The sequence below is a fragment of the Cebus imitator genome, unplaced genomic scaffold (assembly GCF_001604975.1).
Source record: "Cebus imitator isolate Cc_AM_T3 unplaced genomic scaffold, Cebus_imitator-1.0 Scaffold112, whole genome shotgun sequence".
NCBI classification, from domain to species: Eukaryota; Metazoa; Chordata; class Mammalia; order Primates; family Cebidae; genus Cebus; species Cebus imitator.
In genome coordinates, this window is record NW_016107427.1 from 4515411 (window position 1) to 4536123 (window position 20713).

A 20713-nucleotide genomic window follows, 5' to 3' on the forward strand; every position below is an offset into this window, starting at 1 on the left:
CTTCTTCAAAGACTCTACCTCCAAATAGAGTCACATTCAGAGGTATTGAGGTTAGGACTTTAACATATGAGTTTGGGGTGGATGCAATTCAGCCCCCAACGCCCCTCAAGGTCTGACTGCTGCTGCCAAGCTCGATTTAAGACAGAGCTGAATGGAGCTATGCTTCAACATTTCTGCAAACGATTTATTCAACTCATCTTCATTTTACCAGAGCAGGAAACATTACCTTCTGCTTCAAATGATTGGTTCCTAGAAGTTGTAATAAATGGAGCTTGTAATAAACTTAGGACCACCTGTCTGGGGCCAAAGGGTCTGAGTTCTGATCGTGATGCTGCCCTGGTCTCCGTGAGCTGAGCTCTGCGTCTGAGAAGTGAGCAAGTTGAACTAGAAGACCTCCTGGTTCCTCTCCATCTCCAAAGTCCTCTGACTTTTTTGGGAAGCCACAAGGAACGGAGATTTTGTGTTAAAGGAGCTGACTTGCTCATCGGCCTTGTAGAGCGTGGCAGTGTCCTTCTTATTCAGAAGGCCCTCACTCCGTGGCTCATTCGAAGGCCAAGGTCATAGTCAAGCTGTGCCTCCAAGGTGATTTTGGTCCACTCCCAGGTTTTCGGTGATTTTGGAAAGACAAACGGACTTATTTTAGGGACTGTCATTTTCTGAGATCCGTGCAAGGGTTCCCATTTAGGACCACCTGCTGGAAATAAGTTTATTCTGCACCTTGAATTTGAGCTTCCTCTCAAGGAAAGGAAAGTCAATTTCTTGGCAGTTTGGACAGCTTTTTTTCGTTCTTGTGCAAAGCCAGCCCAGGGGGAGACACCTCCAAATCTACAGAAACAGGCACGCAGTGGACCCAGGCAGCCTAGAGTGGAAGGACGACCACACGGCATCAGGCAATCTCTGTCTGCACTGTGAATACCGAGGAGGAAACAGATGGAAGTCATATTCTAGGGTAGAGGAGAACACGGTACCCTCTGACAACCTCTGGGACACGTGGCACTAGGAACAGCATCGCAAAGAGCTCCCGAGCTAGAGAAGGGCCAAGGGCCCAGCAGGGTCCCGCTGACTCCCAGAGACTTGCAACCCAGTCTCCGTACCCCAGCTCACCTTCCCAATGAGGCCCCACCTTCAGCTCTCCTGCGTGTTTCACTGCAGCACAGAAGGGACTTTCCCTGGAAGACTGGGGACAGGCACAGGGCCCTCTCCAGCCTCCCTATGCTCCATGCTAGGGGCAAAGAGCCCGGGGGTCAAAGGGTCTGAGTTCTGATCGTGATGCTGCCCCGGCCTCGGTGAGCTGAGCCCTGCATCTCAAAAGTGACCACATTGAACTAGAAGTCCTCCTGGTTTCTCTCCATCTCCAAAGTCCTCTGACGTTTTTGGGGAGCCACAAGGAACACAGAGTTTGTGTCAGAGGAACTGACTTGCTTATCGGTCTTGTAGGGCATGGTGGTGCCCATCTTATTCAGAAAGCCCTCACTCACTGTGCTATATCAAAGGCCACAGTCACAGCCAAGATGCAAGGGCTCTAGGCTCCCTGTCACCCAGAGGCAACGCCACGCCTCTGCATGCCCCAGCCACCTGCAATGGGGCACTGGAGGAGTGGGCTTTTGCTTCCCTCTCCTTAAAATGAATACGAATTTACACATACTTTTAAACATCTTCCTTTCTCATCTGAGTTTGGAAGAGACTAAGAAATATGTGTATCCTACGCTTTCTGGTTGATTAAAGAACAGCTTGACCCGAAAAATGGAAATTTTAAGCTGCTTACAGGGCTTGGAAAGAAAGAGGAAGCCAATTTGAGCGCAGAATAAAAATACCATCTGGACTTCGGTGACAGAGAGTAACGCTGCTGGCTCTTCTGAGCTCAGACAATTATTAGATGAAAAAAGAGTTTCCAAATGCCTGCATGTTAAAATGGTAAAAGATATTTAATGGGAAATAGAGACGACAGTGATCCCAGCACCCCTGCGAGACACACACTCAGGTGCAGGGCGCTCACCATGTTTGGAAGCACGGGAGGAGCAGATGATGTCGCCAAGGGCATCTCCAGTCTGTGCAGGCACCGAGAAAACCAGCCCTGCGTCAGGTCTGCGGTCTCCCCGCACGCCCAGCTCACAAAGGAGGCGGAGGACAGGAGGAGCGCGGGGGAGGAAGTCCCACGTCCCATGCGCATTGTCTCAGAATACGTGAACTCTTAGCTCAAAACTACGTGAACTCAGAATACGTGAACGCTTAGCTCAAGACTATGCAGCACTGGGAAGGGCCACTTCGTCCATGTGGGCTGCTTCTGTGAAGTACTGGGGCCGGGTAATTACAAACAGCACCAGGCTAAGAAGATTCCAATATATGTGTGACATACACACACACACACACACACCACACACCACACACCACACACACAAAACCACACACACCACACACACAAAACCACACACACCACACAAACACACACACACATATACCCCACACACGCTCCACACAACACACACATCATACACACACATGCCGCACATATACCCCACATGCCCCACACAACACACATCACATACACACACCACACACACATGCACCACACATACACATGAACACACCACACATATACACTAACACTCCACACACCACACATACACCCCCACGCCACACACACACAAAACCACACACACCACACATATACACACATATATCTTACACACACCCCACACCACACACATGTACCACACAAACACAAAACCACACATATACACACATACGCCTCACACGTACCACACACACACCCTACACACACACCACACATCACATACCAGACACACACCACACATACATACCCACACACACATACACACCCGTCACACACACACTCTACTCACACACCCTCCACACACATCCTACACCCCACACATCCCACACCCCACACATCCCACACACACCCCTACATCCCACACAAACACAGCACACACAACACACTTACACACCACACACACATACACACACACCACATACACACCCTACACCACACACACACACACACACCCCACACACACACCACACACACATACACAGCACTCCCCACACACATACACCTGTACACACATACACACCACACACACACATACACACATACTGTTTTGTAAATATTAATTCTATTTTGGCCTGAGGTCTCTCTTGAGAGTGGCTGTAAATTCTAGCTCTGACCAGGAGTGAGTGGGGCTGAGACACAGGAGGTGTCTGCAGAGTTCATGAGCTCAGAAACAGCTGATGTCTCCCAGGCTGCGAGAGAGGAGGACAGCCCACCTCACAGGGCTGACGGGAGGGGGGAGCCATCGGGGACATGCATACTCAACCGTCAGGCAGGGGGAGAGACAGGGAGACCCGGGGGCCAAAGCCTTTCTGGGGACCGGGGAGTGGGCCAAGCAGGTTTCCCACGGGAGTGCTAATGGGTGGTCTGGAGCAAGCAGCAAGAGCTCCGTGGGGTCACACTGTGACTGAAGGGTCCCTGGAGCATGGTCTGCACAGCCTATGTGGGGTGTGGGATCTAGGGCGTCTCAGGCAGGTCCAACTGTCCATGAGGAGGGGTCACCAGGAGGCGGTGGTGCAAGGCAGATGTCTGGACCGGCCACCTTAAGAAGCTGGCAGGAAGAGGACTGGAAACCATCAGGGTGAGAAAGTCCAACTTACATTCAAATGGATCCGGCACAGCAGAAAATGAGAAGTCACTATACAACCACATACACACACACAAAGATACACACATTCTTCATGTCCTAATTGCTTCCTCCAATTCTTGAAACAACCCTAATCAGGCTGTCACTCCACCACGCCACCAAAACAAATCTCAAAGTCCCCCAGGACAGCCTGTGATAAGCAGTGCTCCCTTCGCAGTCTCCCTTTCCGACTGCGGCATTGAACACCGTGATTGCTCCCACCTTCTAAGACACCTTCGTTTACTGGCCATGCCTGGCCTCTAGGATGCCTTTGTGGGGATTAGGAAAAGACTCTGCTCTGGGAAAATGCAGCTCTGTGAGCATCTAGCCCATGAGAAGGGCAAGAGCTGCCCCCTTCACCTGGAGCCTTTATGCAGTACACAGACTGCTCAACAGTACAGGACAGTTCTGCCGGGTTATAGGCCAAGGAAGGCCATACAATGGCGAGAGACCAGAAACACAGAACAGGAGACTAGAGTTGACCTCAGAAGAGGCAGACAGCAACACAGCATGGCTTGTGGACGAAATAATTGGAAGGAGAAGGAGAGGAGCACCTCTTCCAACAAGTGAGGAGCTTTCTACCGATGTCTCAGTGCCGAGAATCGGCCCCAGTGCTTATGGGAGAGCATACTTTGATTCTGAAGATGTACACACAGAAGTCGGCAGGGGTCAGGGACCTGATGAATGCAACTAACTCTGCAATGATCCTTCTCTGTGTATACGGGGTGCCAAGAGAGACAGGGAGAGCAAGGGCCATGGCAGCGGGCACTGTCGGACGGCAGGTGGGCCGGGGGGAAGGTGGGCGGGTTCTCGGTGCTCATCCTGTGCTAGCAACTTTGCTGGAAGTGTGAAATGATTTCCACCTAAGATACTCTCTCTAAAAACAAAAACGTGCACCGGGCCTGGATGGTACCAGGCTAACACCCTGCAGGGCTACCCTCATGGACCTCCAGAGGGGCAGTGGCCAGGGAATGCTGTCCTCCCAACACCCGGAGCTGTTCCTGCTGCAACAGCAGAACGGCTTCACTGGGGGAGCCCAGGCACTCTCTGAGGAGCTCCCGTCTCAGGCTCCACCACAGCTGGTGCCCCATGGGGTGGCCACATGGAGTATTTTGTTGGCTGGATATCACACTATTATCCAAGCACCAGTGGAGGGGTCTTTGGGTTGCTTCCAGTGCGGGTGATGAAGCTGCTCTATTTTCTTTTTTCTTGGGTGAATACCTGGGAGTGAAAGTGTTGGGTCGCGGCAGTTTCCCATGCAGTATGTTTAACTGTTGACCAAAGTGACTGTATTATTTTACATTCCCACCAGCAGTGCATGAGAGTTCCCGTCGCTCTGCACTTTTGCTGACATTTGCTATTGTATTTTTAATCTAGCCATTCTAATCGTGGCACCTCATTATCATTTGAATTTGTGTTTCCCTAATGACCAATGACGCTGAGCACCTTTTCACATGCTTCTGTGCTGTCTGATCTCTTCTTTGGGGAAGTACCTGTTGATCCCACCCCTTAAATGCATTCTCATACCCAGTGCTGATGCATGGTCGGGGTGGGGCCCATGTGGGATGTGTCCCAACGTGTCTGTTACCATGGCTTTCCTTCCTGTCACCTCTAATGATGCCCTGGAGGTCACCGTTTGACCACAGCCATCCTGTGAAGGCCTCTAAGGGTGAGAGCTCCCGGCACCCTCTGAGGTTCATAAATGTCCTCTCATCGAGGTTATGGGGAGGACTTAGTCTAGTGACTGTCACGCTGTATCCTTGCATGCTTTTCTGAGCAGGGGAGACAGCATGGTGACCACACAGCTGGTATATTTAGAATCATCCAGAGCCCGTGGTCCACCTGAGCTGGGCCTAGAGGAGTGGCCAGATTTGACAGGTCTTAACCAATTTCTCATGGCTGTGAAGGCAATGGGGACCTTGTCAGCAAGTCCACCCGTGGGCACTGGATGGGAAGATCAGGGCTGGACCCTGCGTAGACCACAGCAGCTTGTGGAGCTTCACGTTGGGGCCCTTCCATGACAGCTGCCTGTGGTGACACTTCTGGGCTCCTGTCCACAGGCGCCCACTGCTGCCCTCTGCCAGGTCCATGGTCTTTTCTCAGTCAGTTTGTTCAGCCTCCTAACCTGAGCTCCGCATGACCCTGGCTTCCCTCCACCTCCTTGCAGCCTGGCTGCTGCTGCCCACAGTCAGATGGGCCAGGCCAGCGCTTCCCAGCTGGGGCTGGCTGCCCCTCCTCACCGATGCCTGGAGTTATCTTGGCTTGTTGTGACTAGAGGCAGATGATACTAGCTAGCATCTTGTGGGTCAAGGCCAGGGATGCTGTTCAACACCCTACAGTGCACAGGACAGGCCCCCACCCCACAGCCAAGGCGTAGCCATCCCCGATGTTGATAGGGTGTGAAGGGTGCTAAGGCTGGTACCCCTGCCCTCAGCACTTCCTGACGTCCTCCATAGGAGGCCCGTCTTTCCTCGAGGCACACATGGCACTAAGCCCCTAGGGGTGGGGGTAGACAGGGAGCTGTAGAATGGAACGTCACCCACAGCAGGGACTTGGGGACAGGCAGGAGGAGCACAGGCTTCGGTTGTGTGATGAGCATGTCTTGGGCACCGATTCGTCTTTAATCCTCCATGGTATTTTGGGTTATGAACTGTGCTTTTATTACTGCTTCCGTTTTATTTTTATCTTCAGCAAGGAAAAAAAATAATAAGGAAAAAGGCAAAGATCAAAGAAGAAGGCATGAGTAATGACTCCACGCCACAGTGATCTGCACAGCGGCAGGGCTGAGGACATGAGGCTGTCTGCTGCTGAGGCCACCTTTCTGCAGGCACCACTTCAGAGCAGGCCAGCCCTGCATGGTCACACATCCTTCTGAAAATATCCACCTGCTATTCTTTCAACAGGAAAGTTTATGGGTTCTTATTCTTGCATCATCAATCTTAACTTGGAGGCTTACAAAAACTTAACTTGTTTTAAAGTACGTAAAAGCAAATTAAAAACTAGATTAACCACAGGTGATGGTTAATTTTATATATCCACCTGGCTAAGCTGCAGTGCCCAGATATTTGGTCGAACGTTATTATGGATGTTTTTGTGAAGCTACTTTTCGTAGACGAGATTAACTTTTAAATCAGTAGACTCTGAGTAAAGCTGATTTGTGTCCATAGTGTGGGTGAGGCTCATCCAATAAGCCAAAGGACTTCTAAAGATTGAGGTCCCCAGAACAAGAAGGAACCCTCCTGCCCACGGCCTTCCGACCGAGCTGCAGCTCCTTCCTGGGTCTCCAGTGTGCTGGCCCATGCTACAGACTGTGGGCGTGCCAGGCTGCACAATTGCATCAGCTGATTCCCTAGAATAAGTCTTCCTCCCTCCTTCTTTCTCTCTGTACACACACACACACACACACACATTGTTGCTTCTTTTTCTCTAGAGAACCCTAACACTATAACTATAGGAAAAATAGTTTTTATTTTTCCTGTAAAACAGTTTGAGATTTTTCGGTGGTTGACACTTCATTATCCACATGACATTGGCTCTTTTTCCTTTCACAGTGTTTTTTTTTTAATTTCCCGGAGATCTGGGTCGCCCTGTGGGCGTGGGTAGATTGGGAACCTTCAGTGGGTATGTTCCAAAAGAGGCCCGGTGTTGAGGGCGGCTGTCCCGTCACCTGGAGTGGGATCTAGGACCATGGTGAGAGGGGCTGCCAGGCCCAGCCACAAACAAAACACCAATCAGAGCTCAAGTCAGTATTGCCTCCCTCCTGGAAAGAAGGCTTCGCATAGACAGGAGTCAGGGAGAAGGGCTGGGGAGCCGCCCCAGCCTGGAGAGGAGACTGGGAGAGAGGAAAAGGGGGCTCAGCAAGGCTTTGAGCCAGAGCCAAAACCTAACGAAGTGAGGCACAAGGTCATTTGGGACACAGAGGAGAGCAGCCCCCACAGCGTGGTGCTACCCAGGGCATCCCGGAAGATGACGGTGGGTGGGGCTGGGCCCTGTCCTCACCACATTTTATCTTTCATAGATTCTGGAAGACAAAAGAAGGCAATACACATTTGCTAAATGAACAAATGAATGAAAGAAACCCATACAGTCAAAATAGAAGAAGTTTTTGTGCACACATACTCGGACTTAACTCCTTCCCTCTTCTAGCCATTAAGGAAACGTCACCCAGTGGTGGCCGACACTCAGCACCTATCCCAACACCTTCTTCAGTGGCTGCCCAAGGCTTACCAGTGAAATCCCAATCTCTCAAATTTGTTAAAGTTCTTGAAGTGAAAATGCCTCCCTGACCATTTTTAGCCATTTTCGTGTGAGGCAGTGTTATGGGTTGAACTGCATTCCACCAAAAAGATATGTCGAAGAAAAGATACATCCTCACCCCCAGTGCCTCGGCATGTAACCTTATTTGGAAATAGGGTTCTGGCAGATGTAATTAAGTGAAGATGAGGTCATGCTAGAGTCAGGTGGGTCCTGAATCCAATGACCGAGGACCTTATAGGAGGAGAGATACAGAGAAGCACAGGAAGACCACGCAAAGAGAGGCAGTGACTGGAGCAGGGCTGGTGCCAGCCAAGGAACACCGAGCCTTGCTAGCATTACAGCAAGCTGGGAAAGGCAAGGAGGGACCCTACCCTGCCCTCAGAGGCAGCGTGACCCGGTAAAATCCTGCACCTGGATTTCTGGTGTCCAGATTGTGAAAGAACAAATTCTGATGTTGAAGCTCCCGGCTCGTGGTAATTAATTACATGGCCACAGGAAATGAACACAGACCCCAAAGAAAAGGAATGGAAAGAAGGCTTGGAATCATCACTCCAGTTAAGAAGTGAGATTTTCTCAGGACTTCCTTCAGAAAGATGTAAGTCTGGTTGAAATGGATACAGGTAAAATGGTACAGAACAAGTCTGTGCTCTAAAGAGCAAGGACTAGTACTGAACCCATCGGAAAACTCCAATTCTTCAACACGGCACCCTTCACCACACCCAGGGCTCTTGTGGTGCTTACACCATGCTGGGCACCTGACTCTTGTCTGCATATTTTACACTCATCAACTCAACCCTTCAACAACCCATGGGGAGACTGAGGCACAGAGAGGTTAAGTAACTCACTCAAGGTCACACAGTTGATCCCTGGCAGGGTCGGGATGTGAGATGTGGACCCAAAAGTTTTTTTTTTTCAGGGTCTCACTCTGCCACCCAGGCTGGAGTTCAGTGGTGCCAACACGGCTCACTGCAGTCTTGACTTCCTGGACTCAAGTGATCCTCCTGCCTCTGCCTCTCACATACCTGGAACCACAGGTGTGCACCACCACACCCAGTTAATTTTTTTTGTTTTTTGTAGAGACAGGATCTTACTTTGTTGCCCAGGCTGGTCTCAAATTCCCGGGCTCAAGCAATCCTCCTGCCTCAGCCTCCCAAAGTGCTGGGATTCTAGGCGTGATCCTCCGTGCCCGGGCACAAGCTCCTTCTTAAGCGCTAAGTGATGCTGCCTGTATTTGCTTTCTGGGGCTGCCATAACAAATTCCCACAAACCAGGTCACTGAAAACCAGGGAACTGCGTCATTTCAAAGTTCCAGAGAGTAGAAGTCCAAAGGTGAGGTGCTGGCAGGGCCACCCTCCTCTGAAGCCCCCAGAAGAATCCCTTTGCGCCTTGCCCAGCGCCTCGTGGGTGTCTTCGGTCCCTGGTGCTCCTTGGCTTGGCCTCCATCTTCATGCAGCCTTTCCCTGTATATCCCTCACTTATAAGGTCACAGCCGTTGAATCTAGGAGCCCCCCACCCCAATCCAGGATGACCTCATCTGAACCTGAATACGTAGGCAAAGACTCTCCAAATAAGGTCATATTCACACACACGGAGAGTTTGGGCTGCGATCTGCCTTTTGAGGGACACAACTCAGACCACCACAGGGCTCAGGCCTGTCCCAGGAATGCTGTGCCCTCGGGGCTGCTCCAGGCTGGAAGGGGGCAGGAAGAAGTGCCAGCCTCCAGGGCTCTGCCAGGGGCCACACTCCAGCCTACACATTGGGTACTGGAGAGAGCCAAGCTGGAGGACAGTTGGAACAGAGGCTCTGACAACCGTGGGAACAGCTCACACAGCTCTGTGGCGCTCTGGGTGTGACCTGCTGCATCCCCTCACTGTATTTGTCCTCTGCATCTAGAAGCGTCCTCTCCACAGGGCAGCGGTTTCCCTGCGAGGTTCCTGGATTATTCCCGATGATTTGCTTTGCTGCCAGCACAAAGACTAGCATTTATAGCCACTCTCCAGAGAGACCCCCAAGACCCAACTATAGGAGAATCACAACAGAAGCCTGGCGAGGTTGCTTGGCAACCACTCCCTATTGTGCCTACTGTGACCTCACCTTCCCAGGCTTCCTGCAGGGCTCCTGCACACGGCCACTGTCATCAGCCGGAGGTGAATGCCAGTGTGGGGCTTTCCACAGCTCTTCGCCTGTCCCCTTCCTCCCAGGGGCTAAAGACCCTGGAGAGGCTTGGAACCTGACTCCTGCCCGTTACCCACTGGTCAGCAAAGTCATTGGGCTCTGAGGTCCATCACCACCTGGTCACCTGGTCCCTGCCCTGTTGCTCCTCTTTTGCAGGACTTGGTTTGGCTCTCTTGTCCTCAGTCCACATCTTGTCTCAAAGGCCATCCCTGACACAGGGCACTCCCCAGTAGACATGTGGATAGCTACACATCCCCGGTTTCCAGGGACACTTGTGACTTCACGTATTCACCCTCCATTTTAAAAAGTCACATTTCCCATGAAGCACTGGGTATGGCATTCACAGCGCATTTCCTGGACTGCTGTGTGCTTTGGGTAGCTGCCGGGTGACGCCATAGCAGAATGTATGCCACTGTTGCCAGATAAATACCCCTTCTTAGCATACGTTGCAATATAACGTAATCCAACCGTGCCTGTTTGGTGATGTTAATGCCAGGATTTTTTATTTGGTTTTATTGTGGCAAGAACACAAGAGCTCTGTCCTCTTGAGATGCTAAGTGGGCACTGCAGCATCGTGACTCTGGGTGTGACGTTCTGCAGCGGATCTCTAGCTCATTCCTTTGGCTTAACTAAAACCTGATGCCTGCTGAGCAGCAACTCCCCTCATCCCCTCGCCGGCCCCCTGGCAGCCCCCTGGCCACTCTTTGGTTCTAAGAGTTTGGCTACTTTGGCCACCTCGTGTAAGTGGAATCCTGCAGGATTTATCCCCGTGACTGGCCCAGGTCACTCATCGTGTTGTCGTGCATTGCAGAATTGTCTTTGTTAAGGCTGACTAGTATTTCACTGGATGGGTGCATCATGCTTTCTTTATTCGTTCAGGTGTCGATGGACATTCAGGCTGACTCCACATCTTAGCCGTTGTGAATGTACGTGGGAGTGCAGACATCTCCTGGAGAGCCTGATTCCAATTCTTTTGGATAAATACCCAGGATTGATTAATGCAGCTGTGGCAGGGGTTCAACGGGCAGCTGTGCTGGGGCCGGGGGCAGGTGCAGGGCACGAAGAAGGAAAGTAGGGGGTGAGGAAGCAGCTCTCTGAGGGCCGGGCTCTGGTTACACCTGGTTCCCCAGCCTCAAACCAGCACTGTCTCAGTCTCCTCCCAAGTCCGATGAGCCACAGGCCTGCCCTGGATGCTGGTATCCATACCATCACCACTGTCTTGTTCAGGCTGTTTAATTCCTCCTTGCAAGCATGGCAGAAGAACACCCCTCCAGCCCCGCCTCTAATCCCTTCCTCTCCTTTGACCTTCCCCAGGACACGCAGGCTCAAAACCTGAACATGTCTTTCCTGATCGTGGGTTCCTGTTACCCCAGGGGAGTCCAGACCTGGACACATGTGCACAGAAGCCCCCACCTGTCCATTCTCAGCCCTTGCACCAGGGCTCCAGCTCAGCCCCAAACCCTCAGGTCCAGAGTGTCCTCTGAGCTCCATGCCAGGTCTCCTATTGAGAGCTCCATTCCAGATGCCCATTATTTCAAGTATTCACTGAACACTTGTCCAGGCACTGTCCTAGGTGCCAGGGATACAACATGGAACTTAAATTTGGTGAGGTAACTGATAGTAAACAAAGACACAATCATGCAGCAGATACTGGTAAGAGCTACAATGAGTAATTCAGGAGCAGGATGGGAAGAGCTGGCTGAAAGAAGGAGACACGAGAAGAACAAAGAGGAAGGATGCCCAGGTGGAGAAAAGAGCCCACACAAGTCCCGTGATCAGGAGGGAAGGCAGAGAACAGTGCAGCTAGAGGTGGTGAAAGGGACAGCAGGCATGGTTCTGGGCTGGGTGCCCCTGGAGCAGACGCTCCCTGCAGGAGGTAAACAAGGGCTGGCTCTGGGGCTCAACACCTGTGGATATCCGCAAGCATGGAGCCTCCACGAGGGCAGGAATCTCTGTTCTGCTTACTGAAGTATCCTAAGGGATAGAAACAAGCACACAGTGTGTGTAGGGGTGCAGATCCATGAATGATTGAATGAATGAAGACAAATACATGACTCCTGGATTTGGTCACACAGAGGCTACTGGTGACCCTGACAAGAGGCTCCAGAAGACTGATAGGCACTGGGGAGGTGAGATCAAGACGGGGACACATAAACCTTGAAGGGGACTCAGCATACTGTTTGAAGTCTCTACATGCCCCTTGGCTGGTATGCTCCTTCAGGTTGGGGGCTGAGCCCCGTGCCTCTCTGCACCCCACCAGCCAGCACAGCATGCAGCCACCACTTGGCACATGTTCAGTGGATGTTCATCAAACACAGATGTCATGTTGATGAACAATCAGGAGCTGACCAAGGTCACTTCTGCTCAGAATCCACCAGCCACCCCTGGTCACACAGCCTACCCAAGGGCAGGAGGCTGGCCATGTCATTATCATGACTACCTTGCAGGGAGTGAGAAGACCCAGAGAGAAGCACAGAAAGTGTCTGCTGCTCTCCTCAAAAGCAAATCCCATTCCACCCGCAAATACCACTGGAGCCCTCACCTGGGGTCAGGTGCACACCAGCCTAGGAGCTCTCGGTCTAGTAGTAGAGATGACTCATAAGCCAACATTCCAGCCCAGTGCTTTAAGAGTGGTGTGTCCTGCGACCCCAGGTGTTGGTGGGTGCTGCTCCAGTTGACGGGATCAGAGAGGGAACTTCAAGGCAGTAACACTTGCTGTGGCCTAGAAGGATGAAGGATTTCTCCAGCCCACCTCCCTAGAGATAGGACGATGCTACCCTCCTAGAATGTTACTGCCTAGTATTGCCTAGTGGTAACTGCCCTGCCCAACCGGAGCATCAGAGAAGGGCAACAGTAAGGTCTGTCTTCTGCACTGTAAAATCCTTGCCTAGAGTTCCAGTTTTTGCATGTAAAATCATGTGAGTCATTAACGTACTGCAAAACTCTGAAAGATAATTTTGAATTCCTGAATATCAAAGAATCTACATCCCTCCCTCCATTATTACAACTCTGTGGTCAAGATTTGAATCCTTACTACAATTCAGTCAGGATTTCCATTACCAAAAATGATTTTGAGATTGTTACGTGAGCAAGTATCATCGGGGTTAAGTGGGTGAAGCCTCGGAGTAGTGTTTGGTCTCAGTATTGCTGACTGCCTTCAGTCACATGCTGCTGGGTCTCTGCTCCGAGGGGCCACACAGTGACAACACAGGGGACGACACTGGAAACTTCCTGTTCAGATCACACAATGCACAAGTGAAGCTTCTTCACTTCCGATACAGTTAGTATCGATTCTCAGGCCTCAAGGCATTTCCATTTCAAAGTTCTTTGCAGTAGTTCAGTATTGCCCTGTGATATTTTGTCTTTTATATTTGGTGTAATGTTTGCGTGTTTATGGTCTTTTTACATTTTTGTACATATTTGGTCCTATTCAGAACATCTGAGCAATGTTACTCTGAAGGGCAGTTCATACCTGATAAAACAATTGGTGGTTTTTTTTGTTTTTTGGGTTTTTTTTTTACTGTCACTTTATTGTCTTGGTGGCTACTTGGTTGTTTCTTTGCTTGTTGCTGTTTTTAGTACCTGAATCAAGGATAGGCCACTCACTGTACTGGCCAGTAAAAGACAGTGAATGAAGACATGGGGATTTTAGTTTCAAAAGAGAATTCAGATTAACTAACTTCAAGCCCAGGAGAAAGAACACGGGGCTTAATTTTAGGAGAAGTATTACATTGCTGATAATACAGTCCAGTAACGATAATACCTTGATAACCAGGCCATCATAATGAAACCGAATAATCAGTCCAGTCCACTGATTGCAAGGACACAACTGAAGTTAAAAAGGAAGTCAGATTTCACAGGGATGTTCAGACATTTTCTCCCTTACTGCCCTGAGCACATACTCTAGTCATCTCATTTCTCAAATGCAGTTGATTTTTATAAAGCACAATTGGGGAGAATATTTCCAAGAACCATTTGGGAATTCCAGGCTTAGGCTGAGTGCGGTTGCTGACGCCTGTAATCCCAGCACTTTGGGAGGCTGAGGCGGGAGGATCACTTGAGCTCAGGAGTTCAAGAACAGCCTGGGCAACATGACAAAACCGTGTCTCTACAGAAAATACAAAAATTAGCCAGGCATGGTGGTGGATGCCTGTGGTTTCAGCTACTGGGGGTACTGAGGCAGGAGGATTGCTTGACCCCGGAGTTGGAGGCTGCAGTGAACCATGTTCACACTGCTGCCCTCCAGCCTGGGTGGCAGAGTAAGACCCCGTCTCAAGAAGAAAAAAAAAGAAACGAAAGAAAATTGTAGAGTTATCATAGACAACAATATGTAAAACAAATTAAATATGCAAACGTTGTGAAACCTCAGATGATATCACCGTGGTTCTTGATCATTGGTCTTCGCCAGCTAACAATTTTCAATTTTCAAAGTGCTGCAACATTAACAATCGGCCTACCTCAGAAAGAAAGCATCAAGGGAGCTGAGTTTCTATTTTTAGACATAGTAATTTCACAGATATCAGTGAAGCAGACAGTATACCAAATCAATAGAGTCACATTTAAAAGGAGGGGCTGGGGGCCGGGGGAGAAAGGCCACTCTGTAATAGAGAAAACAGATTAAATCATTTGACCCAGTTTTGTGAGAGTGCTTTATAAGCAAACTTCAAGTATAAGTTCTATAATGTTTTATGAAATCTAGTTCCAAAATGGATGTTTGAATTCAAATTTGAGGGTTTATATGTATTAAGATATTTAAATGTGTCAAAGTTATAAGATAAGCATGCCAGATATAAAAATTGATTTTGGAAATAATAAAGTAGAGCAAACACTTTTTAAATCAAATTTAAACGCATATTCACGTCTTTTCTCAATAAGGCGATTCGTAAGTCAACAAAGCTGACTCTTCACAAAAAGAGTAAAGCTCTAAAATCTCACGTGTCTCCAAGCATTTACCACTTGTATTTCCAGGAGACAGAGCTGGTGCCATTTCCTTGAGGGTAGAGATCATCTGGTATTCACCTTTACAGTCCCAAAGCCTGGAGCCACGACACACACGAATGACAATGATAAAGGCAGGAGGACAGAGGGAGAGACGGTAAAGAGGTGGGCCTTCTCCACCTCCCCAGTACCTCACTCTTTATGGAATAAATAATGCGACAACAAATTCACTGACCAGACGCAGGACTTGGTGTATGCAGCCCTCTGCTTCCAGCCTCTTCCCAGCTGTACACACCTTCACCCTCCCAAATGATCTAACCAAAGCACTTGCTCCATGTGCACCCCTTCCCATTAGGAAAAAATAAGACAAAGGGCTGACCAGTTAACGAATGCCACCATACACATGTGAAACAGAGCAGCTGGCTGTATGTGGAAGGTCAGGGACACGGGTGTCAGATAGCTCCAACTTCCCTTCCTCCACGTTCTACTTTCATGAGCCCCCCTTTCCTGGTGTACAACACGGGAATTATTATTCCTAAAAAGCAGGGGCACAGTGCAGATGAGGTCACGGTTGAGGACGCGTAGCACATACTTGTAACAACAGTAGCAGCCACTCTTCACCCCACCTCACAGCTTTGTGGCTATGGAATCCATGTCTCTTTACCAAGGGACACCCATGGTGCAGATGTGAATGCAATGGTCTTCCTTACCTCTCATGACAGCAACTTAAGGAATAGCATGTAAGAATGTTCTTATTTCGGCTCTCTGCTCCTCCTGTTTGCCAGACAGCCACATCTTGTCCCCCATTGCCAGCCACATCCCTGAGACACCACGGGGAAGGTGAAGGTCGGAGTTAACGGATTTGGTCGTATTGGGCGCCTGGTCACCAGGGCTGCTTTTAACTCTGGTGAAGTGGATATTGTCACCATCAATGATCCCTTCATTGACCTCAACTACGTGGTCTACATGTTCCAGTATGATTCCACCCATGGCAAATTCCATGGCACTGTCAAGGCTGAGAACGGGAAGCTTGTCATCAATGGAAATCCCAACACCATCTTCCAGGAGCAAGATCCCTCCAAAATCAAGTGGGGTGATGCTGGTGCTGAGTACGTGGTGGAGTCCACTGGCGTCTTCACCACTATGGAGAAGGCTGGGGCTCACTTGCAGGGGGGAGCCAAAAGGGTCATCATATCTGCCCCTTCTGCTGATGCACCCATGTTCGTGATGGGCATGAACCATGGGAAGTATGACAACAGCCTCAAGATCGTCAGCAATGCCTCCTGTACCACCAACTGCTTAGCGCCCCTGGCCAAGGTCATCCATGGCAACTTCAGTATCGTGGAAAGACTCATGATCACTGTCCACGCCATCACTGCCACCCAGAAGACCGTGGATGGACCCTCCGGGAAACTGTGGCATGATGGCCGTGGGGCTCTCCAGAACATCATCCCTGCCTCTACTGGTGCTGCCAAGGCCATAGGCAAGGTCATCCCTGAGCTGAACGGGAAGCTCACTGGCATGGCTTTCCATGTCCCCACTGCCAATGTGTCAGTGGTGGACCTGACCCGCCATCTGGAAAAACCTGCCAAATATGATGACATAAAGAAGGTGGTGAAGCAGGCGTCAGAGGGCCCCCTCAAGGGCATCCTGGGATACACTGAGCACCAAGTGGTGTCCTCTGACTTCAACAGTGACACCCATTCTTCCACCTTCGATGCTGGGGCTGGCATTGCTCTCAATGACCACTTCGTCAAGTTCATTTCCTGGTATGACAATGAATTTGGCTACAGCAACAGGGTGGTGGACCTCAGGTCCCACATGGCCTCCAAGGAGTAAGACCCCTGGACCACCCGCCCCAGCGAGAGCACAGGAGGAAGAGAGGCCCTCACTGCTGGGGAGTCCCTGCCACAGAGTCCCCCACCACGCTGAATTGCCCCTCCTCACAGTTTCCATGAAGACCCCTTGAAGAGGGAGGGGCCTAGGGAGCCCCACCTTGTCGTGTACCATCAATAAAGTCCCCTGTGCTCAGCCAAAAAAAAAAAAAGAATGTTCTTATTTCATACAAATTTATAGTCAAATAACTAGAATTACTACTATTACACACACACACACACACACACACACACACACACACACACACACAGAGTCTTCTCCCAATCTTGCTTAAGACAAAAGGGTTTTCTAGAAACTGGTGTGGATCTAAAGCGATCCAAGTATTATTGGTGGTGTCTGTTTGCTGAAAGAGGGATATCCTCCAGGCATCTGCTCTTTAAGAATGAGGATGGGGTGGTGAGAAGAGAGAGGAAGAGACAATTAGGCCCTTTAGAGCAAAGGACGCCAGCACTACTGCTTCTGGCTGGGAGGTCCTTAAGCTTAGCACCCCTTTTCCTTTCTGATAATGTTTACAGATAGGGCTTCTCAATCGTGATAACCCAGTGGGATCAACACTTAATCCCACCCAACTTCAAACACGCTGAAGAGGCTCGCCAGTTCTAAGCACGTGGAGTGACATTCGCCTAGAAGGTGGTTGTTGGAAACTATTTACACAGCAGCTCAATGTGTTCCTACCTTCCTCACTTTCCCCACTTCCCAGTCTCTTCTATCTTGTTCTGTTTCACATACCTTTCAAAGGCCTTTCCATGTTGCGACGTGCGCACAGGAATACTGTTCTTCTCTGCAGTAGGCTGAATAATGACCCTTAAACATAGCAAGTCCTGATCTCTGAAACCTGCAGTGTTACCTTAGATAAAAAATGGGCCTTTGCAGATTTAATTAAATTGAAAGATCTTGAGGTAGGGAGATCATTCTGGATGCTCCAGGTAGGCCCTAAATGCCTTCCCAAGTGTCCTTTTATGACAGAGGCAGAGAAGGCCAGGTGTGGTGGCACACACCTATAGACCTAGCTATCGGGGAGGCTGAGGCTGGAGGATCACTTGAGCCCAGAAGTTCAAGGTCACATGAGCTATGAGTGCACCACTATACTCCAGCCCAGGCAACAGAGCAAAACCAGGTGTCTAAAACAAAAAAACAAAAAATAAAGAAACAGGTAGAGGGAGATTTGACAGACAGAAAAGAGATGATGTGAACACAGAGGCAGAGGTCAGAGTGATGCAACCACAAGCTCAGGAATGCTGGCAGCCACCAGAGGCTGAAAGCAAGGCACCTTCTCTATATCCTCCAGGGAAAGTGTGGCCCTGCTCACCCCTGGATTTCAGTCCCATAAGGCCAATTTCAGACTTCTGGCCTCCAGAGCTGTAGAAGAATATGTTTCTATTGTTTTAACCCACCAAGTCTGTAGAAAGTTATTACAGCAGCCACAGGAAACTAATGAGTTTTTAAAGAGACAACTACCCCACTCACAGATTGGGCAAATCTGGACAGCCAGGTATCCATTCCAATAAAATGACAGTTAAGAGAATCACAGCTGATTAAAACTTCCCACTTCCAAATATGCAGAAGCAGATATGCTAAACCCCATATAGACTTCCCTCCCCCAACTTAGGAAAGGGTAATGTTTGTTTGGCATAAGAAATGCAAACCAACTGAGTTATAGCATTCATACCGAAGAATCAGATACCACAGTAACAGTTTCTGAGAGAAAACTCTAGCCATTGGGAACAGATGGTCCAAGACAGCCCTAGCAACAGGTCCAAGGCTCTGGGCATATGCAGATGAACAGACATGGTCTCTGCACCAAGAGACATACAAACTAGTGGAGAAACTGGCCGTTGGGCAGACAGGAATAGATGAACTAGATGGTACAGTGGAATAACTGAAGTGCAGAGGGAGGCAGCCTCAGTCTGACACTTGAATTGGATTTGCCTGCAGATTGAATGGGAAAAGGCCATGCCAGCAAGTGCCTGTGCCAGTCTGTGTGGCCAGAGGGGTTGGTAAAGGCGAGGCAAGCAAAAAGCAAAGCCACCTTGGCAGCACTGGACAGGCCACGCCCAGCACTGAGGCTGCAGACATCTGCAAGGCACACAGGAGGGTTGCTGGGTATTCAGCAACAGAGCAGGTTAACCCGATTTACATTTGGAAAGATGAACTTGACTGAAATGGTCTCGACTGGAAGGAAGTGAAACTGAGGCAGGAACTTGGTTGTGACGGCTACAGATTGGACAGAGAAGCTGCAGGCCAGAAACAGCTGAAGTAAGGCTGGTGAGGACAGGGTTAAGGGGCAATTAAGAGGTAGACTGCTAGGCTTTACTGACAGCTGAATGCAGACATTGAGAAATAACCATCACATTTCTGGCTTGGGTAGCAAGACAGACAGCAGCATCTTTAATTAAATAGGACTAAGTACAGTCAAGGAGGGAAAAAAATGGCTCAAGGGCAGATAGAACGTTGATAGGAGGTTCAGCTGTGAGCTTGCTGCATGCACAGCTGTGGGTTGTCCACGAATAAACAATGTCCATTTTGTCTAAATGAACATATGTGTCTATAGTGCAATCGATCCTGTTTGGGGTGCTTCGATGTGAGGATAACACCAATAAAAATGTGTGGAGCTCTTCCTATAGTCCAGGCACAAAGAAAGAATGAAGTAAAGGGAGATTTGACAGAAGAAAGCCATGTCAACACAGAGGCAGAGACTGGAGTGATACAGCCGCAAGCCCAGAAACGCTGGCAGCCACCAGAAGCTGAAAGCGGCAAGGGATTTAGACTGAAAACCAGACATTGGGCAGGCAGAGGCAAACAAGAAGCCTGTTGGGGGGGATGAGAGGGTCCCGGCTGGCCAATTCAAAACTGCCTACAAGACTGGTAGCCACAAAACCTGTACCAGGTGTTATGGGAACACAGAGGAGGGAGCATCAATCCCAGGTGCAGCTGAGAAGGTGCCAGTCAGGTGGGGTGGGGAGGTGGTGGAATCCTGCAGGAAGAAACACGAATCAAGGTTAAATTATCCAGTTAAAACAGGGTGGTAGTGGTGGGAGCAATAGCTCAGGCAGAGGGGACAACACTTAAAGCCCAGAAGCCCAGAGGCAAGAGACAGAGAGAGGCTGGCTTAGAGTGGAGGTGGGGGAGAGATGGGGAAGGCCGGGCCAAGTCCTCAGGCACCTGTGCGTTGTGGTTTCAACTCTCACCTAGGCAATGGAGAGCCATTAAACCCTAAGCAAGGGAGTGGCATGATGACTTGTGCTTTTTAGAACGCTTTGGCTGCAATGTGAGGGTGGATTAAAGGAGGAAACCTGAAGTCTGGGAGAGCTTTTAGGAAGCCATGCAGGAGGGGAAGAAGCGGTTACGTTACCATAGAAACATGCAGGAGGTCAGACAGACAGGACTTGGCGATAGGCCCAACACTGGAAATGAGGGAGGGGCCCACCACGGTGCCCAAATTCCTGGCTCAGGCAACGGGGCATATGTTCCAGACATGGATGAGACTGCACAGGGTGTGTGTGCCAGGAAACCCAGTGCGAGCATGGGCAGGGGCAGAAGGGCCAACACAGTGGGCCCAGGAGGAGCAGTCAGCCAAGAGGTGGGAAATCCAGGGAATGAGGCATAACTGAAGCAATCAGGGCTAAAGGAATTGGTAACGTGTCACAAATCAAAGAGGGCAACTGCAAGATGAAACGGTTTCTGCTGGATTTGGCAGTTAGGTCAGTTTCAGTGAAATGGTGAGGCCAAAGACCTGATCATACCGCTC

At 49.9% G+C, this 20713-nt stretch overlaps 1 protein-coding gene across 1 annotated transcript; it reads left to right on the forward strand.

Moving 5' to 3' along the window:
- Window positions 1-11961: 11961 nt before the first annotated feature.
- Window positions 11962-17116, forward strand: LOC108311153 (glyceraldehyde-3-phosphate dehydrogenase-like). The gene is made up of 2 exons (XM_037741991.1): window positions 11962-12007; window positions 15896-17116. Exons 1-2 carry the CDS (start codon window positions 11962-11964, stop codon window positions 16906-16908), a joined length of 1059 nt encoding a protein of 352 aa, XP_037597919.1. The 3' UTR covers window positions 16909-17116.
- Window positions 17117-20713: the final 3597 nt, after the last annotated feature.

Bases quoted from the DNA above. Each gene is read 5' to 3' on its own strand.
- LOC108311153 (XM_037741991.1), top strand. From the start codon at position 11,962: ATGGTTCTGGGCTGGGTGCCCCTGGAGCAGACGCTCCCTGCAGGAG. The intron at 12,008-15,895 runs GTAAACAAGGGC...CACATCCCTGAG, and splicing joins GCAGACGCTCCCTGCAGGAG to ACACCACGGGGAAGGTGAAG.